Raw genomic sequence first — 27,079 nt, forward strand, 5'->3', positions numbered from 1 at the left:
CTTCATTCATACACATTTAACAACAGGAATTAATTGTATTTGTACCCTTTTTCCTCTACAATCCCACTAACATTTTGAAGACCCTTTTCTGTTATATTCTAAATTTATTTCTACCAAAGCTTTATTTTATTATAACACATCAACAATTGGACTCTTCTATAAAAATTGGAGTTGCATAAATCATCTCTCTCACTCCCTCCAAGAAATTCACGACACTGTGGTTGTTCTGTTACTAATCTTAATTGAACTTCATCTATCAACCATCATCTAAGTCATCATCATACTGATCAAATACATGACAGAATAAACATGCATTTTTATCACATACAAACTATAGAAACCATCCATCAAAAAAGGAACTCCCATGGCCTCCGCCATTTCTGAAAATGTCAGCACACACGTTACAACTCCTGAATTTTACACTTTGCTTTTAATTTCACACAATGAAGTTAATATTTGACACGAATGGTGAAATTATTTTGTATGTATGTATGTTGTATGTGTATGCTGACCTCAGAATATGAAACTAAGCTTTAGCAAACATTTAAATGTAAGTATTTTACAGTTAAATTTTAAACGTCACAAATAGGGGTCTGCATTCACAAAAAATGTTGGTGGCAGTACAACACTACACCTGCATTTTAATATTGGTGTATCTTAGTGTAACCAGGTGGTAAAAACTAATTCTAACTTAGTACCATAAGTCACCACCTAGGTCATTCGTTGTTTTGTTTCTTTTGAGTGTAATCTTGTTGTAAATCTATGTTAATGTTCATTTCAAGTGAGCTGACACTTCCACCTGTTGTTACAGACGTTGGCCACCAGGTGGCAGAAAGTTATAGTGCCAAGATTTCGCCAGGTGCATCTAGGTCTATCTTTTTTTTTTTTTTGACCAAGCTGGAGATGCACGGAGGATGGTGAGACTATTATGTAAAGAAAGTTGTACTAGTGGCGCAGGCCAGAGACTGCCATCTCCTCGTGTGTATAGCAGGATGATGCGCTGTGTGTGCAATCTCCAGAGTGTCCAACGTGGAGTAGTGAGACTACTGTGAAATAGGTGAAGATTGCAGGCGGTCCAGTGGTGAATGTCTCAGAGAGGCCAGCCTGAGGTTGTAGGGGTGATCGGCGAGAGACAAGTTGAAGTGCCCCAGAAGGTGCCAGTGCTTCCTGCTGAAGTGACTCATGCTGACCTGCGCAGAGGATTTCAACACTAACTCCACCTCGAAAGAACAAGCTTCATCAGTGCTTCCGGCAAAAGACTGGACAATTATCTTAAAAGTGAACTGAACTCACATCATGTCTTCGGGATCAGGTGATGAGGAGACTTCTGGTAATGACAATGGTGGGCCAAGCTAGGTTTCAGGTGAGCCATCAGGAACCAGTAGAAAACCTATTGAAGAAATGCAGATTCAAACACAAGAGCTTACCAGACTGAGAGGTGATCTTACCAGGTTAAATGATGACACGAGGGTGCAAAGAGAAAACAATAACTGTGCCCTCACATTCATATATTTATGTTCCCAGAGAAGCCTGATTCAAGCACTGGGGAGTGTAAAGATGGGAGGTCTGTGGAAGTGTTTATTGAAGAGGTTGAAAGGGTTTTAAGATCCCCAGAACAAACAACTGAGGAACAGTGTGAGTTCATACTATCCCTGTTTGTGTGATGCTGCACCAGAGGAGGTGAGATTATGTATGAGGGGTTGGTCAGTGGGGCCCAGTGAAGTGTATTCTTAACTGAGAAATGCATTTGGGGAAAAATGTAGCACCACTCAGCTTTTACAGTCCTTCTACAACCGTAAACAAACAGAAGGGGTAGACCTCCATTATTACTCTCAGATATTGAGCTCTATAGAGAAACAGTCTACAAATGCAGTACCTGGTGAGAAAATTGTTCTTCGAGACCAGTTCATTGAGGGTTTGAGGGCCCTCACTACACTATATGTAGTTTGTTAGTGTGCAAGTTAAACACTCTTCCACAAAGGACCCAAGAGAGGAGCTTACTTTAGGTGTTTTTAATGGAAGCGGTACATAGAGTACCATGTAGTAACAAATATCTGTATACAAATGAAGTATATGCATACACATAAACCTCATGCTACACATATACTGTAAGCATAACAAAACATTGCATACGAGGGCTGAGTACCACTGATTAATGAGCCTCATCGTATTGACAAAGCCATGACAGGACGCTCATGTTTAATAAATATGGGTTTTTGGAGCCTCAGCGAGTATGTAATTTGCTCCATCTGATAAAGGTCCCATACTTTTGGATTTACATATCGCAAGTTGAAGGATCTGGTTTCAGACATGTAAGGTATCTCTTGGCCTTTCCATTCAGCCCCTCAGGTATTACTCCCAATAGTGCGAATATCCCTTTGGAAAACCACTTTGAAGGCATCAAATACTGTACTTCTCTCCAAATACACTTAGTTTAGGATATAGCCAGAGTATAAAGGTGTGATTGGCAATGTGTGTTCCACAGTTCCTCCAACATGAACTGCGATGTGTTGGGCCCTTCTTGGAAGTTATTTATGGTGTTTTGAAGAATCTAGTAATTATTTACCATTTAAATTTAATTCCTTCCATTTGAATTTGTAACCAGGCCAGCCTCAGTACACATTTATGTCCTGTGTTATGAAATGAACAATTCTGCTTTCCATCTCCACTTTATCTTTAGGGAGTTATGTAGATGCATAGATAAAAATATATGATATAACTTACTATTTATTTATTAATTTACAATTTTCCCCCTTCACCCTTTGTCTAACTAATAGAAACATGATGATCTGCAGTCTTCCCCTCTGTGTTCCAGTGTCTCTCCTTCCTGGTGTTTGCCTCTCCCCTGTCTGTCTAGTCTGTGTCTTTGTTGTTGCAGGGTGTGGCCAACAGGTTGAGACTGGCCTCCTGAACACACTGACATGCAATCATCAATCAAGACCCACCTGCTCACTCAGTATACAAGCACCCAGATATTGGCGGTGTCGGACTCCCGATCGTTGGAGAGGTCTGCCATGTGCAGACATCTTGACTGATTCTTTTGACAGATGCTTATTCAGAGTAAAGTGACAGAAGTGTTTTTCCTGTCTATCCTCCCCACATTGTTGTATCCAGTTCATCGTATCGTCTGCTTTGCTGTGTAATGACCAGACCTGATGCTCATGCTAAGTTCCTTTCAGTTTTTGTCTTGTCTGCCTTCAGTATACCTGACTGGTTGTGTTTTCCCTGTTGTGCTCAGGTTCCTAACCCCCACCTGCTTTGTCTGTGCCCTGCCAGTCTGCTCTCACAGAGGAACTTGGATCAGTCTGTTTGTTCTTACCAAGGTCATGGACATACCTACTCTTGCCAAGGGACTGGATCTGTCTGCCCTTCAGCGCAGTATACGGACTTGGCTTTGCTTGAACCCAGTCATTACCTTTATTCATTGAAATACTTAAACTGCCACCCCCTGTCTTGTTTGTCTGAGCCTGGCACTTTGGGTCCTGTAAATTCAGCACAAACTTAACAAAACATGTCATCAAGAAAGTTCATAACTGTAAATATCTAAAGAAATCTGTCTGAGATCAAAGTCAATTCTCAGCTGCTCAAATGTCTTAAGATTGTCACCACTGAATAACTCATTCACATAGACCAGTCTGTGATCCGACCATTTTGGAAGTGTAAGGTCACTATGTAAAGTTTTTAAGTCTAATCCAAGGACCCTTTTTAGCCATATGAATTTCAAAATTATTTTGTCCAAATTATGATGATCCAGGCATGATCTGAAAATACATAAAGTAGTCGGGGTAGGACATTCATATGAATAGTTTCAATGCAACCAAGTAGAGAGAGAGGAAGCATAGACCATTGTTCCACATCACTACTAATTAATTACCAAATTATTTTACTATAATTAGCATCACACAAGTTCTGTAAAGATGGAAGAATATGTATGCAAAGGTATTTAATGCCTTCTTTAGGCCATTTAAATCCACTCAGAAATTTGACATTTTGTGGGACACTGCCACTGACATCCATAGCCTCTGTTTTACCTTATTTATCTTATATCTTAAGTAATATCCACACTGAGAAATGAGCGTCTTTAAATGTGGTATTGTTGATGTAGGTTCTCTTAAATTTAATAATACATCATCCACATAAAGGGATATTTTATGTTCTTTTTTACTTATTACAATACCTTTTAATATGACCACTATGGTTGCATCTGTCCAAGATGGTGCCCTAGTTTTTGACTGCTGGGCTTATTTGTATGCTTTTAATAAAAGAGGAGACAACAAATCTTGAATTCAAGTGTTGAAATTGCCTGCTTGATCTCCCATTCCTCAATTGGCTCAAGCTCTTTATCCTTCAGCAAAAGTTTTGCATCAGGAGTACAGATGTCCATTTACTTGTATAAGGATTTATAAAACATTCATCAATTTTATCTGGTTTTATAGCAAAGGCACCTTGTCATTTTATTCTTTAGATTACATTAGATAATTATTGTTTTCTCTTTCTAAACTCTAATAATCTACTTCTTCTGTTGCCATATTCATAATATTTTGGATTAGTGAACTTTAAAGTTCCCTCAAAAAAAACAAAAAAACTCCTCTATGAGTTGCATTTAGGTCATTTATAAGGCTGGTCAGCACAGATTGTTTGTTTATGTTCTGATTATTTTGTCTCCCAGATTATGCTCTTCTTGATTAGCAAACACATCTTCTTTCCCCCAGTGTGGTGTTCAGCGAAATGGCCATCTCAAACCTGATAACTTTATTAAGTAAAGTGTGTGGAAAAGTTCATGTGTGTGCATGTGTGCGATGCGTAGGAAATGTAACAAATGTAAATGAACAAATGAAATGTCTAAATGTAACATTAGTGTCTAATGTTACATTTAGTGAAGTTACTAGCTTTTTTTATGCTTATAACATATTGTAACGCTATTGACATGAGTTTGTGTGCTGCTACAGGAGGAGTTTGTGGGACAGTTAAGCTCTACTGTTCTTGGTCCAAGTGGTGCTGCACCACAATGGGCCCTAGCAATATTTACATCAGTGATAGTCATGTCAGTACTCCACACAATAGTGACTGTTTTCTGTTATGATATTAATTGGTCAGAAGAAGAGATGGAGCTCCTCATTGAAAGGCATTAATTATTATTGTGAAGTACCAGCAGGTGCACTTGGTTGCAACTGGACAAAGCATTCATGAGTTGCAACAGTTTTAAGTAATTTGGCCACATCCTCAAAAGTGTGTTTATCAGTCATGAAAAAATGATACTTGATATCTCAAATCAAACATGTGATCAGTGTTTGGGGTCATCCAAACATAGCAATGGAAGATGAAGAACTCCCAAAATATTTGCACCCAGTTCTACAGAGCTACCATCAAATATGTCCTCACCTTCTCCATAGCTGTGTGGTGCCCTGCATCCTCTGGCCACACCAAACAGACTGGAAGGCATCATGCGAACCTGACAGAACAGGATCAAGTGCTTGTGAGTGTTCTGCATGCCAAAGCCAGACAGCGGGACAGTAGTGGCATGCCCTTAAAGCAATTCTGATACTATGTCCAGAATTTTTCTTCTTTGCCTTACATTTGCTGAGATATTAACCAAAACATTTTGTAAAATATGTTAGCTGATTTCTCACCACATGGGGGCAGTATCACAAGACTTGCCTCTACATGCTTATTAACGTTTTAGCTTCAGGCATTGTGTTTGTACCAGCAAGAGTTGAGGGCAACTTGCACATAAAAAAAGATATATAATAATAATAATAATAATAATAACAATAATAATAATAATAATAACAATAATAATAATAATAATAATAATAATAATAATAATAATAATAATAATAATAATGAATAATTATGAGGAATAATAATAATGGACCTGTGCTTCACACATCAGGGAGGCCTGTAACTGGCTTGTAAGTGCAATGGTAAATTGTCTAATCTAATAATAAAAGGAGGATGAGCTGAAGAGCAGCACGGTCATGTAATTCAACATGAGAGTGATGGACGCGCTGGTAGGAGGAGCTGCAGAAAGAGGGCAGAGCTGACTGGTGTTCGTTCAGGTCAAACAGACGGGTGCTGTGTCGAAATCTGTGTATAGCTTCCCCTTACCTTAACCTGCACCCAACCTTATCCTTAACCCTAACTACTCGGTAGGTGGCACTATAGGAAACACAACTGTAACTGAAAGGGAACACTATTCGACGTGGAACAGACTTCGGCAGAACACGGGCTCGTAGACTGAGCAGCGGGCACTGGAGAGGAATCAGTGAAGTCCTCTGTTTAAACGACCTTGTTATATTTGGATAGTTGTGTGTCGAAGAAAGTTGTTTAAAACAGTAATAAAAAAATATGGGGAACCGGGTCGCCCGTGAAGACTACGAATGGGTGTATACGGACCAGCCGCATGCAGACAGGAGAAAAGAGATCCTGGGTGAGTTAGCTTATCCGTTTGCAAATTTTGGATAAACCCGTAGTTAACCTACCTAGCTATACGTATGTTAACTCAGTTTGGTGGCTGTTCGAAATATTTATGGCTAGTTAAACGTGTAATGGTACGTAATAGCTATATTGTCTCGGTAGTAGTTGACTTCGTTTGCCAACGTAACTAAGCTAACGGTTCTATATCCGCCCCTGTATATGCTACGTTTCCGAGCTAACAGACGACGAGGTTAGGTTTAACGTCAGTGTCTCTTTAATGACTGACTGCCGCCACCGTGACTGTTCTAAACATCTAAATAATTATATATGTATATATGTATTATATATACAAGGTAGTTGCAGCTAGTAAGTTTAATGTAACATAACATTAGCAACGCAACGTTACAGCCACAGTAGTCATCTCGCCACTCCCTGAAATGACATAACACTGTTGCGTTTGTCACACTGCCATAGACAAAAGAAGAAAAACTTTGGGCTTAACTTCGTGTCGCGTGCTACATTGCGAACTACACGCTGAAACAATGTCAGTGAAAACCCAAAGATACACTACATAACAATGGTATAAAATGGAGACAAACAAAAGATCTGAGACCGCGGAGGAGGGAAACAACCTCTTTTTTTTTTTTTTTTTTTTTTTTTTTTTTTTTTAACATTTTTGCTTGATAACTTACTGAAAACGTAATGTATTATCAAAATAGTAACAGATTGCGATCAGTTAGTCGACTTATTATTTTAACCATTATTCTATTGAACAGTTAATTGTTAAAGTAACATTTTAATCGAAATTGTTAAACCTTTTATGGTTCTAGGTTCTTAAATATGAGAGTTTGCAGCTTTTCTTTGTCTTACAGTAAATTGAATATCTTTGGATTTTGTATTCTTGGTGAGAAAACAAGATGTGAAGATCTCATCTGGGTCTCTAGTAGATTGTGATGATGTGACCAAATGATTAATTGATCACACAAGTAAATAATCAGCATATTAATCGGTAATGAAAATAATTTTTAGTTCCCCAAAATGTATACCTGTTTGTAAAATTCTGATCAACATCTAACTGTCTAACCTTTTGATTGGCACTAAATGTCACTGTAAGGTGTTATTGTTGTATGAATATTGTTGAAGAAGAAATTAAAAAAACTGGGTACTTGATGACGCCACAGTCTTACTGGAGGCTCTGTTGTGGATAATTCACATAATTGAATTTAAGGGGCAGCCCATTATGCAATGCTCCTTTTTATTTCAGCAAACAAAAGGCCTCCTTTTTTTCAAAATGACTTTTATGAAAAGTAGGTAGTCTGCCCGAGTCCCTTGGGATCACAGATTAATTTAGGATGATTGAGGATGTTTTCTGTGTACATTTTGTATCTCTAATTCCTTTTCACTACTCTCTCTCTCTCTCTCTCATATACACACGCACACACACACTCACTTAAGTTAATTGGTCAATACAAAATAGTGCCATTGTGTTGAGAGTGACACAAGATCCATGGATAAAGATACTCATTAACAGGAGAGCTGTCTCCTGGGTTGAATTATTCATGTTAGTACATACTGAATACAACAGTATTAGGAGACTCTAAGGCACTGCCATACCACAGATGAGTAAGGCTGCTGGACATGTATTTCCACAGAAGTAGCAGATGTAGTATCTGAAAAGCAGGGTACTGAGTTTATTTAGGGCTGGGTATGAAAACTCCACAAGCATTTTTATTATAACCATGCTTAAAGTTGGCATCAAATGTATCTCTCAGTTCCACCAGGTGTTACTCTGTGACATGGCATGTTTGTCACAGTTTTTTGTTGTCCTCTGCACAGCTTCATATCCCACCAGGAGTGTGTCAGAAGCAGAGCATTTTTCCTACCTGCATTTGTTGACTTGCTCAGATGTTAAAGTGCCATTCATGACATTGAAATCTGCTCTTCGTCAAAAGCATGTTCTCTAAAGTCACCCAAAAAACCCAACTCTCATTCTGGATTTATTTACCCACAGTTCCATTTTCACAACAGTGGGTGGGTTGCATGTGGAGAAGGCTTGTTGTTAATGACGTAGCCAGTCGAAACTATCAAAACCAACATGGTTCAAATGACAACGGTACCAACTAGGTGCACTTACAAGCTTTTACAAAACAACAGAATGCTGTAAGTAGGCCCACAGTAAATTAATGTATGGGAGTCCCTGGACTGTTTAATGAATAACTGAATGAAGTCAACTGAAATTCCCTTACATTGTTTTTCAGTCTCCCATCAGTGATTAAGATGTGAAAGATTTGATAAGGGGATTTAGTGCATAGTTACAGCTGAGATCTCCATTGCTGCCCTAGTTAGAGAAGTGAGAGCCAGAAGTCGCAATTATCAGCTGTCTGCCTGCAGTCTGACATGACTGATTTGCAAAGTGTATTGGCATTGTGATAAAATGATAAAGGCTATATTTGAAGGCTTACCACATGATGCAGTCTAAATCCTGCATGAAAATCCTCAAATAAACTATTGTTTTGTTGAAAGTCACTCATCTGATTGGTGACTGATTTCTCAAGGATTTTAGACAGAAAGGGGAGGTTAGATGTTGGTTTCTTTTAAGAAGAGGTGTAATCATAGCTTCTTAAAATGACTGTGGCACATAGCCTGTTGATAAAGATAGATTGATCTTATCTAGTAAAGATAATCAAATCGAAGCTGGATAAATAGGAACCTGTGAAGAGACTATTAAATGTTCTATTTCAATGCCACATGCCAGAACAAAGTCGAAGGTGTGGTTGAAACAGTGAGTGGGGATGGAAGACAATTTAATCTAATAATGAGATAAATACAGTACTAATGGTATCATTATTGACATCCAGATTAATTTTAATATCACCCACAATAATTACTTTATATTTTAAGGACTAAACTTGATAAAAACTCAGAATTCAGATAAACCAGGAGGATGGGATACTATAACAATAATAATAATATAACTGGCTGTAGTATTTTCCAGGTTTGGTATGAAAGACCAAGGCTTTCAAATTACTGAGTGTGTGTTTAGGGTTGATTAAGGGCCTTGATCAAAAAATGACTGCAACTCCAGTACTGCATGATCACAATTTACAGCCTAAGCCTTCTTATTCATTATAGTATCTTCAGAAATGAGAGGAAGCAGTCCACAGCTCTGGTGTAAGGAGTTCTGCATTCCTTTTGAATGTTTTGCATGTGGAAACCTAGTTACTGTACACACTTTGACAATATTCAACTCAAGTGCTTATATATCACAATGTAATGTAGAGTGCGTGTATACAGCGACTTTCTGCCATTGTGTGTACTGTAGGTGATTTATTTTTGCTGTTGCATTCTCACTTATCTGAGATTGGTTGAATGGTAAAATACATTTCAGAAGGTGCCAATCAGTATTTGACTCAGCTAGACTGATATGCTTCTTTGTGCCCAGTCTGCGTGTTCTTGACAGTACATTACATTTTCTGAATCTAAATGTTTGTTACCTTGTGAAATCTGATGATTTGATACAAAGTTTAATTTGTAGCATATGAATCTTCACTGAGTCTCTTGTTTCTCTCCTACAGCCAAATATCCAGAAATCAAGTCGTTGATGGGTCCTGACCCTAGGCTGAAATGGGTTGTGTGCATGATGGTGGTTATACAGTTTTTAGCTTTCTACCTGGTCAAAGACTTGAACTGGAAATGGGTTTTGTTTTGGACTTACGCATTTGGCAGCTGTATCAACCACTCAATGACCCTTGCTATTCACGAGGTCTCCCACAACACTGCCTTTGGAAACAGCAAGGCCATGTGGAACCGCTACTTTGCCATGTTTGCCAACCTGCCCATTGGCCTGCCGTACTCTGCTTCCTTCAAACGCTATCACTTGGACCATCACCGCTACCTTGGAGGAGACGGTGTAGATGTAGACATTCCCACTGATTTTGAAGGCTGGTTCTTCTGCACACGCTTCCGCAAGTTCATCTGGATTATCCTGCAGCCATTGTTCTATGCCATAAGGCCCCTCTGCATCAACCCCAAACCTATCACTCAGCTGGAGCTGACCAACGTGGCCTTCCAGCTCACCTTTGACATCTTGCTCTACTGGCTGTGGGGTGCCAAGCCTGTGGTCTACATGCTGGCTGGCTCAATGCTAGGGATGGGCTTGCATCCTATCTCTGGTCACTTCATAGCTGAGCACTACATGTTCCTCAAGGGCCATGAGACCTACTCTTACTATGGCTCCCTCAACCTGCTCACTTTCAATGTGGGCTACCACAATGAGCACCATGACTTCCCCAGCATCCCAGGACGCAGGCTGCCTATGGTCAGTATAGCTGGGTGATTGTGGGGTCATTATTAACCACTGTTGTCACACTTTTAATTAGAGTGAACTGGCAGCTGTATTTCCAATAGTTTAGAAAGGAAGAAACCATATGAGAGGTCTGTCTGGGCAGACAGTTAAATCATCTGACAAACATGTACAACCACGTTACTGTGTGAGAATGTCGCTTCACAAAAACTCATTTTTTTTAACTGTTACTCTATGATAGCTATTAAGTGATCTCACTGTCTCAAGGTAAAATATGGCAGTCATACTATATCCTGTCATTTTTGCCCTGATCTTTTCTGAATGCCTCTTTTTGCTTCTTTGGGTAACTTCATGATTAAACTTGTTGGATAGTTAGTAATGTCAGTCCACTGTATTTAAAATTGTCTTTGTCTTCACCAAGATAATTGATAAGGACAAACTTCAAGAACGCAGCATCAAATTACAAGACTTAGATTTTAGTTTATTAAGCCAATCACCTCAAGACAAAGGCAGTTTTGGGTTGTTGTAACCGGGAAGTGTTTGCAATTGAGATAACTAATCAGTATTTTGTTAGAACCTTTAAAAATAAAAATTGTGCCATTTGCTATCTCCAGATAATGACATAATAAGGTTTTGATTTCACATGCTGGGCCCAAATATAATTTATTTAACATGACCCTCCTGTTGAATTTGTAGGGTTGTGAACAGTACTTTGTTCTTACTGTCTGGTTCTTTTAGTAATGTGAGTAAGGACTGTAAAGATACATTCTCTAATTAGATTACATTCAGTTTTTGCACAGCCATAGCACAGATTACGTACAGGGTATTTCACTATACTTTAGCATTTAATTGAAAAGGACAAACAGCAGCGAAGTGCATGTAGATAAGTAATGGAATTGTTTGTTACAGTGGCCACTGCCACCCCAGAGCCTGACATGATCAGTGCTGCTTTGAAACTTAGCACGTCACAGTCAGTTCTGTCCAGCCATTCTCTGCTGTTTTATGAGATAAATGCTAATACTGAATGCTAACCTTAGTGTGCTAACATGATTAGTTAAAAATTTAACATGCTAAATTATTCATAGTAAAGGTTAGCATTGTAAAATTCTAAGTGTGTGTGTGTGTGTTTATATTATTACGTCATAGATTAGATAGGATTTGATTTTCCTTTCATTAAATTAAAACTTCAACCGCAGTCATGGCTAAGAAACTTTTGGACCAGATATAATTTCTTCTCACATATAACTGGCACCTGACTTGCATAACAAGCAGAAAAATAAACTCATCTTCAGCAATAAAGATAAGAGACGTTATAAAACCCCAATTATATACTGACAAACTGTACAAGCATCATCCACTGTGTGAGGCATGTCAGATAAAAGGCTGTAAAAAGGGTCAAATTCAGATAATGTAGTTCATTCCTTACATAGTTGAGACCAGACTGAAACAGCAGATTCTGTTGGTGGGAGTTATTTGTTAAACGTACAGTATGTGTATTTGCTGTATTTAAAAGGTCAGCAATTTCCTGGAAAGCACTATGTAGTGTTGTAATTATTGGAAGAATTGGAATTTTCCTGGGGGAAAAAAGGCTCCTTCAAACCCAAGGAGATATTCATCCATTATTCATTTATTGCAAATGTTATTCTCAATGCAGTACACTGAATTGTATACTTGTATACTCATATGTACTTGTGTACTATACTGTGGACAGATTTCACATTTTGCATCAGCTCAGCTGCTGTGCACTGACTAAAAGACTATCTAGGTTACACTGGCTATTAATAAAGTACAGTTAATCACATCAATAACAGGTCTGTCAGAGCCATATCACCAACACCCAACCTTGTGGTTCACTTGTGTAGAAACAAAAGTGAAACTTCAGCATGATCAGTAGGTATGTTTCAAACATGAAAGCTGTGTAGACTTTATAGGCTGTGTAGTCTTGTATAGGCAACAAGCAGGACGTGACATGCAGATCGTGGAAGTATTGGAGAATGCCAGTTGAAATACTAGGCCAATGGCAGGCTTATACCAATAGCCTACTTCCTGTGAGTCAGACTATGGGCAGTGTGAACTGTAAAGGCTCTTTGAAATGTAAATTGTCATCTAAAAGTAGCATTCTGTTTCTTGTATTCCAGGTGAAGAAAATAGCAGCAGAATATTATGATGACCTGCCTCAGTACACATCATGGGTGAAGGTCCTGTACGACTTCATCATGGACGATACGCTGAGCCCATACTCTCGAGTCAAGAGGAAGCTTAAGGGTGATGTCAAACAGGAATAACTTCAACTTCTTCTGCACCATCCAGCATGACAGCATCTCAGCTCACCATTGTATAAACTTCTGCTTCTGCATATTAATACTTTGTGCTTTTCTCCCACAAGAGAAAATAGTGGCAATTATTTGTTAACCAGATCAGAAAAACCAAGCCCATTGATGTCACATTGAAAAAATTATATTGGAGTTTGTGATTATAGGCAGTACATAGGCCTGGTTGTACAAAGGCTTTGGCTGAGATCAAATAGTTTAATTTGAGATAGGCATTTAATCTGCTATGTATTCTGAATTGAAGTATTTGATAGATTGCCATGAAATTAGGTACAGACATTCGTGTCCCCCTGAATTGTGATCTCCTGACTTTTAAAAAATTGAATTTGTCCTCTCTTTTACAACTAACCCCAAATGTCTAATGAAGGTGTCTATATTATGTTCAGTGTCTTTCACAGCTGTCAGATGATCTGAAATTGCAATTCTCGCTTCTGTGCTAATGTGTACAGGATGTGTGAGTGCCCTTAAAACATTGGGTCTATTTTCAACATCTCTGAGACATTCAAATATAAACATACTGCTGGAAGACATGCTTCTTAAATACTTACAGTGGACATTTAAATCACACTGGAGACATGGCAGAATTAGAATGTGAAGCCATCACAACAATTGGACATGAGGGGTTATGACATATCCATTAAATTCTCCTATTCTTTCCATGCTAACACACTAAAGTCAGATGGTGACCATAGTAAACATAATGCCTGCTAAACATCAGTGTTAACATCATTGTGAGCGTGTTAGCTTATTGATGTTAACATATAGTACAACTGTACAGCCTCACAGAGCTGCATGGCTGTAGACTTTTATTTCTTGTACACTGTTGAATATTATAAAACAGGCAGTAGAGTCAACTCTCTCATAATGTTTAAAAATCAATTTCACAGAGAAACTATATCTATAAATTTATTGTGAGAATTGGAGGTGAGTGTTATTTGCACTCACGGTGGACCTTTAAGCTTTAATGACTAAATGACCAGAATGAGTGCAGTTGACATCTCCTCCATTTTGGATTCTATATTTGGAGGGCGACAATATGATCTCCAAATATAGAGATGCTGTCAAGCAATACATTTGCTATTACACAGCATCTATGCGTATGAGTGTGTTTCAAAGTGGACCAAAGTTGAACTGAGTGAATCCTCTCATTAAGATCCCTCCATTTGAATTGAGTTTGTTGCAACATATTGCTGTCATGTGAGCATGATCTGGTCAGTTTGATATCCCATGTATGGAGTTAATGGGCTTTATCACATGTATTAGTTGCTTTATATGTTAAATGTAAACATTAACCTTGCCCGACCCTTTTCCCCCACAATTGCTCTGCTTTTTAATATGCAGCACTTTAATGTATCACATGCTAATATTCAAACTGTGACTATAACACTCAGAAGAAGTTTGAAGTTGTGTTGTATGTGAGATGGAAGTGCATTACCCATCAGTGCCTTGAGCTTTGTTTTCAGTTCTGTGTTAGTAGCCTTTATCTAAATTTAGGAATTTATTCAGTTTGATGAAAAGTTGTATGCCAAGAAATGACTTCCTCTAGGTTGTACAGGCAGAGCTGTAGCTGTATGTTGGTCATGTCCTCTGTGTTACAAATTTTAAGTTTGGAGATTTAGCAACCTGGAACCAAATTAAATATGGCTGCTATTGAATTGGTTGATTTTATTACTTTATATTCAATAGTTATCTTTGACTGCCGTGAAGCTAATAAAATTAATGAACAAATAGAAGACTTACCATTTACAGTGTTGTTCTGGCAGTGAAAAGGTTTTGAAACAGCATTTAGACCAGGGGCCTCAAACTAATGAATGTAGTGTCCAACTAAATCAGGATATTTCTAAGTGCTTTAAAAGGCAACTGGACTTGCTTGAGTCCAGTTGCCTGCTATAGTTTCCAGAGCAGCTCCATGACTTTTTGATGAAGACCACGTGACTGTGTATTGGAAGCCCCAGATCAAGCAGGCAATATGTTTAGTTTTTCTAAAGAGTGCTACTTTAGATGTCTGATGATATGATTATGTGGCACATTTTGAGGCTATACATTGTGATGCTCTTGCATTGGACTGAATCTTATTTAAGTGGTGAATGGACAGCATTTATGTAGAGCTTTGCTAGTCTACTGACCACTCAAAGTGCTTTGTAACACGTCACATTCACCTTACATTCACAGGAGTTCACAGGGTATCCACGGGGTAGTAAAAGGTAGCAAATGAAATGAGCTCAAATTAAGGCCATTGAAAGGTAGTAAAAGGTAACAAACACAACTTGACTTGGTAGTAAATTTTTCGTCACCCCTTCAATATATTGTGACTTTTCCGTTGATTTTTGTTTTAAGTTAGTTTAACTAAAAAAAAAAATCTTTTAAAATACTAAAATACTAATAATAAAGTGTGTGAGCAGGACAGCAGGACCTGGGCCGGCGTTGATAGCCTCGACTGGTTTCGCTGTCCGATCTATTGTGCGCATGCGTAGTGTCGGAACAGCACAAGTAGGAAGTAGTAGGAAGACACTTTCCGCCTCACAATGGGAAAGTGTAAGTTTTCACAACTTTGGCTCGATGACCCGGCACTTAAAGACTGGCTTAAGCCGGCCATGGGGAATGATCGGGAGGCTTTTCGGAAAGTGTGCAGAAAAATCATAAATGTGACCTGGAACGGTGTTACAGCGATCAAATCACACGGAGCGTCCACCGTTCACCAGCAGCGGATTCGCAAGCAGGGGAAGGAGCTCCCTGTTTCTTTTTTTGGTGCTACTCAGAGCAGCAAACACAAGCTCAGCTACGAGCAAAAGTATTGCCGACACACCTTGGCGGCAAACTAGTATCACCAGCACCACGACAGTTGTAGTAGACAGGCAGCAGATCTTGTGTCACAATGTCAACACTCAGAGGTTCTCTGGTGCCTGAACACCGCAGCCAAGCATCACTCATACTCTTCGAATGACGGTATCGAGGAGCTATTCCAAAACATGTTTACAGACTTCGACATAGCCAAAAGTTTCGCATGCGGCAAGGATAAGACTGCATACATCATTCGATTTGGCATTGCGCCACATTTTAAGAAGTTGCTTGTAAATAGTGTTAACAATGCGGGGCCATTTGTACTCATGTTCGATGAGTCTCTGAACAAGTCAGCAAAAAATTTAAATTTGAAAGTCATTGCATTTTGTTTATATCCTTAAAAAATCAAATGTCCCAAGTCTTCTGGAAATGAGTTTGAAATATTAATTTATTATGTGTGTGATATCTTAGTCAAGACAGCGTCACACTTATACCTTCAAGTAAGCGGGATAACGTTTTGTCTTGGGTGAGGGGTGGGCCATCATCATGCATGGGTCAGTGCTGCGCATCCACCAATCCCCCCAAAAAAGGCCGCTGCTCGATGTCGTTTTGGTAGTAAAAAATATTGTAGAGATAGTAAAAAAAAAAGGGAGTAAAAGGTAGTAAATTAAACTCTAGGATTCCTGTATTAACCCTGGTTCAGTATCTTGCCCTAGATGACTTGGATATGGCGATTAGAGGAGTTGGGGATCAAACCACTGACCTGATTAGTAGATGACCTGCTGTCATATTTTATCCACCTTATGTACACACAGTGTGTGGAGGACCATAAGCACATAATGCATCTAATGGTATTACAAATTACAGCATTAAAATTACCCCCGAGTTGACTCAACACCAAAATGATTGACCAAATACCAATTATTATTACTACTTATAATTATTAGTGGACTGTTGGGACTACATCACAATCTACAGGTGTCTATTTTTGTTTACGTCACAATTGATACAGGGGATTTGTCTATGCTTAAACTGCAGTACAAATAAAGTGATTAATAATGCAGTATTAACTTAGAAGTACCTACATCATCTGGGTATGCCATATCTCTATTGGCTAGCTTCAGTTTATGCTCCTGTTTTGTGTATGGTATCATACTTCTCCACGCTATACAACAGTAGTTAAAAAAAATTTGCTTTTTTTTTAAGCTCCCAAGGTTTGGTCACACCCGAGATGTCACTTTGGCACTGTCAAGCGACCAAAATGTGAATATAACTGATGGCTGGAGATGTCCCACACAGTACTGCATTCAGTGTCTTACTTTATCATGGTCCAGGTCACTGTGCATGCTGGTTCACTGATATGGCTTACACATAAATGAAATAGAGCAATCAGTAATGTTAAGAGTTACACCTGTAGTATTTCTACCGTGAGAAGTTGTGTGTCCAAATGTGATAAAGGGACACATCAATCACCAGTAACATGTTACTTTTCTTTGAAAGAGTTCAAATCAGAACAGTACTGTAGCTAGACAGACTAAACTGAGCAAACCAGCTCTACTGACACATCCACAGGGGATATGCTTTTGCTATGCAAACAGCACTCAAGTCGATGTCTTTCACTGGCTTACTGTAGTGTGGGGAATTACTTTGAATCTGTGATGGAGCAAAATACCCTTATTAATCATATAATATTACAATATATAATTTTTTAAGAATGCTGGCATTATATTTTTCTTATGCACACACATATATATATCATATATATTATGCATATATATTTCTTACACCAAAATCTTAAGTTCCAGCTCTTTGAACAATAAGGAAATCGTATGTAGGTTTTGTGTAACCTAAGAGTACGCTCTGCTCCTTGTGTCAGCAGCTTCCTTAAATAAAAAGACGTCTTTTACTCCAGCAAACTTTGGATTTCTAAACAAAAAAAAAAAAGGAACATAACTTGTGGTGGAATGGTTACATTGTCTACCAGTGAGCTACTGACATTGGCAATGTGAAAAAAAAAAAGATAAAGAAAAGCAATAAAATGCAGTGGGTCTATACAACACAGCTATCGGTCAGTTTACAGTCACACAGTGGTAGAGTGGTAAGGAGTTTACTGAAAGCCGTGATAACAGAGCAGTAGCTGATCTGCATGTTTGATAAGAACTTAATCTTTTGTAGAGTACATGCCAGGTGATGTTTTTATCTTTGGTTTCTACACAAAGTTATTTTTTTATTGTAAGAGCAGGAATCAGCTGATTCAACCACAATAAAAAGTGTATAAATACATTACATAAAATTTTTCACAGTGAACTATTGCTGGTGACGTCCGTGCTTCTGGTCTTGCACTTATCTGCTGAGGGACTCTCTGAGCTGCTCGTAGATCCTCTGGTCCTGCACAGGGAACACGCAGGCACAGTGCATGTTTGTGGTTTTCACACAAAAAGAAATGAAAGCGGAGCCTGAGCAAGGATGTCAACCCTGCCTCTCTCCCTGTCATTCCTCACAACAAACATCAGCTGTCTGAATGACTGATACAGGCAAGGAAGCACAGAGGTCTTTGTATTTCAGTCTGACAGTCTATGTTCATATTTGTTGATGGTGTTTAAGCGTTATTTCTGTAATGCTTACATAATTATAGACAGAGTATGAAGGAATTTCAAGTACAGCGTCCCACAATTTAATGTAGCAGTGTTTAGTGTGGGACTAGTCAGACTGGTTCTCCTGGCTACTTGATAGAAGGGAGGTTATAGGACAGTGATCTAATAGACAGTATGGCACAGAGCAGTCTGAAGTGGAAAACACAGTCTGTAATTATCTGCAGCATTTGGAATGCTGACACATAATGAACAACTGCATTACACTAATTAGTGTTACTGCACAACATAGCTATACAACTTTTCAATAAAGAAACAGTTCCATTATACTGAGGTCTCAGGGGACAATTAAAGAGGAACTACACTAAAGAATAGAGCTGGGTATTGAACCTCATTAGTTTTAGGTATTGACTGAAATGCATCTGTCGTACATAATGTCAAAACACATGTCCAGTACCAAAATCTGGCATTTAACTGTCTTGTCAGATTCATAATCTTGACTTACCCGAATCAGATTGTGATTTAAATCAAAATGTTTCTAGTTTTAGAGTATATTCTATTTACACAGTATATACAACATCTGACAGAGTATAAATAGTTTTCTGTGTATTTAAACAACATTTAATATTTGACATTTTGACCTTCTTTTGTTAGATCAAAACCAGAGGTTTTGTAGGAGCACATGTGTCCTTGCAATGCAAGTCAGGTAGTGTAAGAAAAAAAAGTGTAATGAATGATACCCAGTCTTAGTCTAGATGAGCAAATGTTTCTGAACATTATTTAAACACACTTTAAATAATGTTCATCATTTGTCTGCATGTGTCTTCAAACTCTTGTCTGAATTTGGCCACTAAGGCCAAATAGGCATTGGCATAGAGTTTTCTTCTGGTCTGGTCACATACTTTCTTACCTTTTTGGACACAGATGGACGAACTTTCTTGAAGGCATCATCAAAGTTCTGTTTGCTTACTCTGATGTCAGTGACAGAACCAGAGGAGTATGTGTGACCTGCGTGTGACAATGAGCACACCTTTAAGTCAATGAAATGAAGTATGTCAACTCAGCATGAGACACAGTCCTGGATGTGAGTTACTGTTTTCCAGCTTGCGATTTCTATTCATATTAACATCAAAGTCCTAATTTCACTGACCAATTAAATTGGAATTTCCCCCTTTTTAACTGCATGGCAGTTCTTTTCACACACGTACTACCCTAAAACAAACCAGAAGTCAACACAAATAAGCTAAATGTAGTTACAGTTGAGACTCTGGTTATGGACGAGTTGAAGACATGAGTAAGCAATGCCACTCAGGGTGGTTGACACAAAGGAAATACTTCTGCAAAAACACAAATAACTTTCTTCCAGTCAAATGATGATAAAAATGATCTAATTTGTTAAACAATGATTAGAAGGTCTGTAGTACTCAAGTGCGCCATTCTTCTCTAATCTCAGACTTGTCGACTACACACTTTACCTTGACCGTCTCTACTGATTCTAGTTGCCTGACTTGCCCAGTGTTCCTGGCTGTTCTGGAAGACTGGAGAGGCTGCTCTGATGTCAGTTTTCTCTGCTGTTCCTATAACATTTCAAATTTTTCTACATCCAAAGAACTGTAGTAAGTGATTGGCATAACATCTGACTCTCTTCACTGTGAATAAAAAGACGATAAAAAATGAGGGGATTTGAATGGGCATTGTTTTGTTGTTTTGGTGTGGACTAACACTTGACCTTCACCCACACACACACACCCACACAGTGTGACGTACCCTAATCCAGGCCATCATCCAGATGTGCTGTATGATTGAGACCCATATGCTGCCAAGTTAGAGTTAGTTAGATTTGAAAATTTTCCGGCTCTACACGCTTTCCCCTGCTGCTTCTCTGTCCACCCTCTCTCTTGCTCCCCTCCCAGTTTGGTGAATTAAGGGTTACTATTATTTATTTTGACTAAACCAGAGTTGGTGGTGATTATCGGAATGTTTTGTTTCTGTCAATTTTGAATGACATGTTTTACAATAATAAAACTACTGTTATATTGAATAGGGTCAATAAACACAGATAATATATCACTGGACTTTTGCCCATTTGTCAGCGACTGACTGGGAGATGCATTCCAGTGTGTTGCGTGCGCGCGTGCACGCACGCACGCACACGCGCACACACACACACACACACACACACACACAACTTTTTTACTTCAACATGTCAAACTGTTAACAGTTGCATCTTCAGTTAAGTTACCAGAAGAAGAAGCTGAGGCATTCTGGGACTTCAGGTAGACCCTCAGGGCATTAACAGATGCTTCCCTCACTAACGCAGTCAGGTCAGCACCACTGGATCAAACACATACAAACACAGAGTAAAACTCAGTCCATATCAGATTTCATTCATTCATTTCTCCTGATAGTTGTGCCATTGGGATTTCAGTGTTCATGTGAATATAGTGTAGTGTATACACCAGTGTATGCACGTGTGTGTAAATGAGTGAATACTGGCTTGGGTTGTAAAACACTCTGAATGGCTGGCAAGACTAGAAAAGTGCTATATAAAGTCCATTTACCATTTATCGATCCGTGCTTCTACATTTGGTAGTATCATGGGCACTATGTCCACCTCAGCCACTGTTTAAAGCCAGTTAATTTTTCATACTAAAAGCAGGAGAAATTGTGTGAATATGATACTTGGGACAGCTGTTTTTCTTAGGTGGGACTTACGTGAAACAATCACAGCGCTCATCAAAGGCGATTTCTTCAAGACAGACATCCTGCTCCAGCTGAGGTTTGGTCCCCCCCTACAACATATGAATCTTGAGTCACTTGAGAATCAACAGCTATTTAATCTGTACATTCAATGACGGGTTGACATGTGGTTAGCTTTGCTTGGGACAAAGACTGGAAACACAGGGATAATGTTAGCCATAGCAGGTGTAGACAACTTTGGCCCCTCCTGTACAGGACATCTGTGTTGTTTGTCCAGTGCAGTTTGTGGTTAAGGTGAACACCCAAGTATATGTACACATCCACAATCTCAATGTCCAAACCCTGGATGCTGACCAGTGTCATTCGTGGCACATTCCCACTGAAATCTATCACTATCTCTTTGTCTTGCTGGCATTTATGTGCAGGTGATTCAGTCCACACCAGTTGAAAAAGTTCGTTATGACCTCCCTGTATTCCATTTCGTTCCCCTGTGATACACATCCAACGATGGCTGCATCATCAGAAAACTTCTAGATGTGACAGCTGTCAGTGTCTGAAGTATAGAGGGTGAAGATGAAAGGAGAGAGCACTGTGCCCTGCGGAGCCCGTACTGCAAACTACCACATCGGACACGGAATCACAAAGCCTCACATACTGTTGGTGAGGTAGTTGATGGTCCATGCAGCGTGGTGGCAGTCTACTCCCTCTCCTTCAAGCTTCCCCCTGAGCAGTGATGGATGGATTGTGTTGAAAGCACCAGAGAAGTGAAAAAACATGACCTTCACCATGCTCTCAGTATTCTCCAGGTAAGAAAAGGATCTGTGAAGCAGGTAGATGACTGCATTCTCCACACCAACGCCTGGTCGATATGCAAACTGTTGTGAAATGCTGAAAGAAAACACCTGTGGAACATCTCACAATCAATTAGGTTAACTGGCAACAGGTTAGTAACATGAGTGGGTATAAAAAGAGCATCCCAGAGAGGCTGAGTCTTTCTGAAGTAAAGATGGGGAGGGGTTCACCACTCTGTGGCAGACTGCTCTAGCAAATATTCGGAAATGGGAAAAGGCCAAATGATGAGACAGAAGAAGAGCCTACAACTTCGGAGAAAAAGAAAGCTGCATTTAAGAGACAATATCAGCAGTCCTACTTAAAATACGAGTTTATCGCTTCAGGTGATTCTCACGCACCAAGCCCGCTCTGCATAATATGTGGCGACAGACTCACAAATGAGGCAATGAAGCCTTCTTGTTGAAGAGAAACAAGCGCAGGGCTCCCACTAATTACAACAACTACATTCAGCGTAATGGTGAGTTGTATTTTTAATAATTTGTTTTTATTTCTTTCTATGCCGATCCGTGAAAATATTGCTTTATGTGAAACCGGTCCATGGCGCAAAAAAGGTTGGAGAATGCTGGTCTACAGTACATAAGATAAATCTTTATTAGTCCCACATAATGGTATTAAAAGATTCAGATAATCTGAAGAAATCTCTGTACCCAAGGGACACTACCAAAAACCAAGATTGGATGACACTGATGGCACTACACTGAAAACAGACACAATTCTGTAGTAGATATCTCTGCATGGGCTCAGGAACACATCCAAAAACCATTGTCTGTGAAAACAGTTCATAGCTGCATCCACAAATGCAACTTGAAACTCCATGCAAAGAGCAAACTGTATATAAACCAGATCCAACACGTAAGTTTGAGGGTTCTGCACAGTATCTTAGCTGTTCTCAGATGTCCCTGGAATCTGGTAAAGCCACTTCCTCAGTTTGTGGGTCACTGCCCGGGGTGCTGGCTTTACTCCCCACATCTTCTCTAGTTCCGCTTTCACTCCTTGGTATTTTTTAAGCTTGTGTTCTTTCTTCTTCATGTTGCTGTTGCATGGGATCACTACGTCTATCACTACTGCCTTCTTCTGTTATTTGTTCATCAGCACGATGTCTGGTTGGTTAGCCACCCCCATCTTTTCAGTCTGGATCTGGAGGTCCCACAGGAACTTGGCTCGGTCATTCTCCACCACCTTAGGGGGGCTTCCAGCCCATACTCAGTACAAATGTTCCTGTCCACTATGCCTGCAACATGATTTTTCCTACAAAAACTGGACAGAGAAGAGCAGTAAGAGGAAAGGAGGAGGGCTGGCAGCGTTTGTGAATGATAGATGGTGTAATGCTTGGTTTACGCTTCTGCGTCGACGCAGACCCCCACGCAGACCCTACGCCGTAGCCTGACGCGCACCTCCAAAAAATCCTGACTACGCGTCGCGTCGTGACGTGAACGTCGAGGACTGTGATTGGTCCGCTCAGAACTTATTTTTGGTTCAGCCGCAGCCCTATGGTCGCAGCACAACAACACCGCCATTTTCAAAGTTTCTGTGGTGAGAGCTACAAGAAAAAATGGACCAAGCCGAAGAAAGAATTATCGAGGAGGTACGCAAGTACGACCACCTCTACAACTCCTCTTCGCGGCAGTATAAAGACTGCCAAATGGCCAACAATTTGTGGAGGGAGTTCTCGCAAAACACGGGGATCCGACAAGAGCCCCCCAAAACCATACAAAGACACAGCCACACCCCCCTAGCGGCTTGGCGGTGAATTGCGGAGCAACGTGTTCCCTCGACGCAGAACTATGAATGCTCAGTGACGGCGTCGGGTCTACGCCGTAGGTACGGCGTCGCCGCAACGCAGAAGCGTAAACCAGGCTTAACTCCAGGCACCTCACTATCAAAGAGCAGCACTGCTGCCCGGACATTGAGCTGTTGGCTGTTAGTTTGAGGCCATACTATCTGCCGCGGGAGTTCTCGCATGTCATAGTGCTGGCTGTGTATATTCCTCCCTCTGCAAACGCCGACGCAGCCTGTGACGTCATCGACTCCGTGATCAGCAGGCTGCAGACTCAGAAACCACAGGCCCTCTTACTGATCTCTGGGGATTTTAATCATGCCTCTCTGTCCTCCACTCGGCCCAAATTCATCCAGTATGTCACATGTGCCACCAGAGACAATAAAACACTGGACTTATTCTATGCCAACACCATGGAGGCATACAAATCATCACCCCTCCCCCCTCTAGGGAGAGCTGATCACAACCTGGTTCATCTCCTGCCTGTATACAAGTCCCTAGTTAACAGGCAACCAGCTGTGTCCCGCACAGTGAAGAGGTGGTCTGATGAGGCTGAAGAGGCTCTGAAGGACTGCTTCGATACAACAGTGTGGGATATATTCAGTGACTCTCATGAGGAGGACATTGACAGTCTGACAGACAGCATCACGGACTACATAAACTTCTGTGTGGAGAACACTGTACCCAGGACTGTACGGTGTCACTCTAACAACAAACCCTGGATCAGTCCTGACATTAAGGCTCTCTTAAAGGAGAAGAAGAGGGCCTTGAAGTCAGGAAACAAAGAGGAGCTGAAAACTGTTCAGAGGGAGTTGAGAAGGAATATCAGGGAAGGGAAAGACAGATAAAGAAAGAGAATGGAGGAACAGCTGCAGGAGAACAACACCAGAGGAGTCTGGAGAGGCCTGAAATCCATCTCAGGTCACCAGGAGCCAAACTCCCAGGCGGCTGGGGATCCAAAGTGGGCAGATGAGCTGAACACTTACTTCTGTAGGTTTGAAGAAACATCTGCCCCTCCCCCAGCTGCACCAGCACTCCAGCAGACCCCTTTTGATCTGCCAGCACCCTGCCCGAGTACCCCACTGACCCCCCCCCCCCCCCACAGTATTCAGCTCACCGGAATCAACGCCACCCCCCACTGCTCCTCCCAGCCCCCCATCATCCACCTCACAAGACACTCAGCCCCCCTGCTCCAACTTGTCCCTAACACCTCTCCAGGTGAGGAATCAGTTCAGGAGGTTAAAGACCAGGAAGGCTGCAGGACCAGATGGCCTCAGTCTCAGGCTCCTCAGATCCTGCTCTGATCAGCTGACCGGGATCATTGGACATCTGTTTAACCTGAGACTGGGAAGGGTGCCACGCCTTTGGAAGACGTCCTGCGTGGTACCTGTGCCAAAGACCCACATCCCAAGGACCCTAGCTGCTACAGGCCAGTGGCCCTAACATCCCACCTCATGAAGGCCATGGAGCGGCTGGTCCTTGCCCACCTGCGCCCCCTGGTGAGCTCGTCCATGGACCCGCTGCAGTTTGCGTATCAGCCTGGCATCGGAGTGGACGATGCCCTCATCTTTCTCCTCCATCGAGCTCTATCTCACCTGGAATCGCCTGGGAGCTCTGTTCGGCTCCTTTTCCTGGACCTTAGCAGTGCTTTTAACACCATCAGGCCAGCCATCCTGAGAAACAAGCTGGAACTTTCGGGAATGGACCAACACCTCACAAGCTGGATAGTGGACTACCTTTCCAACTGCCCACAGTATGTGAGGACACGGGACTATGTGTCAGGGACTGTCTTCTGCAGTGTGGCGGCCCCCCAGGGAACGGTGCTGACACCATTCCTCTTCACTCTCTACACAGCAGACTTTTCCCACCTGTCACCTGCAGAAGTTCTCTGACGACTCTGCCATTGTTGGCCTCATCACAGATGGGGACGACAGGTCATACAGAGGACTCATTCAGGATTTTGTGGACTGGTGCCAGCAGAACCACCTCCTGATTAATGCGGATAAAACCAAGGAGATGGTTGTGGACTTTCGTCGGCACCCGTACTCTTCACCATCACCAGTGAACATCCAGGGAAGGGACATTGAGATGGTGACATCTTATAAGTACCTGGGTGTTCATCTGAACAACAAATTGGACTGGACTCATAACACCACTACACTTTACAAAAAAGGACAGAGCAGACTCTATCTGCTCAGGAGACTGAGGTCTTTTGGGGTGCGTGGGGCACTCCTGAAGACCTTCTATGACTCTGTTGTGGCCTCTGCCATTTTCTACAGTGTAGTCTGCTGGGGGAGCAGCATCACTACAGCTGACAGGAAGAGGCTGGACAAACTCATTAGGAAGGCCAGCTCTATCCTGGGATGCCCTCTGGAACTGGTGGAAGAGGTGGGGGGGGGGGGGGGGGGGGGGGGGGGGGGATGACAGCAAAGCTGTCCTCCATGACAGACAATGACTCCCACCCCCTCCAACACACACTCACTGCACTGAGGAGCTCCATCAGTGACAGGATGCTACATCTGAAGTGTGTGAAAGAGCGGTATCGCAGGTCATTCCTCCCTGCAGCTGTCAGACTGTACAATAAAAACTGCTTCAAGTAATCAGTGCAATAGTATGTGCAATAAGCTGTGCAATAAAACATGTACATAACAGTCTGTAAATACTATCTACATTTACTTACAATTTTTTTTGAAATTTCTTTCTTTTTCTTTTTATTTAAAAATTCTCACTCTTTTGTATATATTCTGATGTTTCTAATTTGCATGCACTTCTTATATTAATCTGCTCTACTGTTGCTGCTGTAATCTGGAATTTCCCCTTGCGGGACTAATAAAGGAATATTGAATTGAATTGAATTGAAAACATTGTACACCCTGCTACTATGTGCTGAACTGTCTCAGGAGCACCTTTGCACTGCCTGCACCTGGGGTCCTGTCTGGTGTGACAGAGACGCCTGCCTCTTTTGATCTTGTACTGAGGGCCTTTTCTTGTGCAGCAGCCATGATTAGTGCTTCTGTGCTGTCGTTCAGTCAAGCCTTTTGCAGCCACTGGTAGGATTTCTTGATATCAGCCACTTCCTCTATCTGACAATCAGAAATCAGAAATCAGAAAAAGCTTTGTTGCCAAGAATGATTTTACACATACGAGGAATTTGTTGTGGTGAAATTTGTGTATGACACATCTACTAAAATAAGAGCACAAAATATAACAATTTAAATATATATACACAAGTTCGTTTTTTGTTGTTTGTTATTTTCCGGAAACACAGTCTGTTTTTCAGAAAGAAGTCCAAGCTGAGCGTTAATGTAACGCATAGAGTTATATTTAT

The 27,079-nt window shown here is 40.8% G+C and overlaps 2 protein-coding genes and 1 long non-coding RNA gene across 10 annotated transcripts in view; 1 reads left to right on the forward strand and 2 right to left on the reverse strand.

Moving 5' to 3' along the window:
* Positions 1-8: 8 nt before the first annotated feature.
* Positions 9-5,438, reverse strand: LOC143328593 (uncharacterized). Its single transcript, XR_013077826.1, has 3 exons — positions 5,383-5,438; positions 1,294-1,390; positions 9-1,190 (listed from the first exon to the last, which is right to left on the reverse strand). It is a non-coding gene; the product is annotated as an uncharacterized LOC143328593 (long non-coding RNA).
* Positions 5,439-6,025: 587 nt separating this feature from the next.
* degs1 (delta(4)-desaturase, sphingolipid 1) lies at positions 6,026-13,576 on the forward strand. The gene is made up of 3 exons (XM_076742454.1): positions 6,026-6,430; positions 9,993-10,735; positions 12,859-13,576. Exons 1-3 carry the CDS (start codon positions 6,349-6,351, stop codon positions 13,003-13,005), a joined length of 972 nt encoding a protein of 323 aa, XP_076598569.1. The 5' UTR covers positions 6,026-6,348; the 3' UTR covers positions 13,006-13,576.
* Positions 12,838-27,079, reverse strand: part of nvl (nuclear VCP like) — a 59,024-nt gene continuing 44,782 nt past the window's right edge. For 5 of the 8 annotated variants that reach the window (XM_076742445.1, XM_076742444.1, XM_076742443.1 and 2 more), the window contains 3 exons: positions 21,138-21,214; positions 20,665-20,756; positions 19,156-19,430 (listed from right to left, as the gene is read on the reverse strand). In XM_076742445.1, the coding sequence (XP_076598560.1) occupies positions 19,273-19,430; positions 20,665-20,756; positions 21,138-21,214 (327 nt within the window). In that variant the 3' untranslated portion in view covers positions 19,156-19,272. Of the gene's footprint in view, positions 18,220-19,155; positions 19,431-20,664; positions 20,757-21,137; positions 21,215-27,079 lie in introns of those variants that run through there. The other 3 variants (XM_076742448.1, XM_076742447.1, XM_076742446.1) reach the window with 1 other exon arrangement.

This window comes from Chaetodon auriga, chromosome 11 (genome assembly GCF_051107435.1).
Source record: "Chaetodon auriga isolate fChaAug3 chromosome 11, fChaAug3.hap1, whole genome shotgun sequence".
Lineage (NCBI taxonomy): Eukaryota > Metazoa > Chordata > Actinopteri > Chaetodontiformes > Chaetodontidae > Chaetodon > Chaetodon auriga.

Bases quoted from the DNA above. Each gene is read 5' to 3' on its own strand.
- degs1 (XM_076742454.1), top strand. From the start codon at position 6,349: ATGGGGAACCGGGTCGCCCGTGAAGACTACGAATGGGTGTATACGGAC. The intron at 6,431-9,992 runs GTGAGTTAGCTT...TCTCTCCTACAG, and splicing joins CAGGAGAAAAGAGATCCTGG to CCAAATATCCAGAAATCAAG. The intron at 10,736-12,858 runs GTCAGTATAGCT...CTTGTATTCCAG, and splicing joins CAGGACGCAGGCTGCCTATG to GTGAAGAAAATAGCAGCAGA.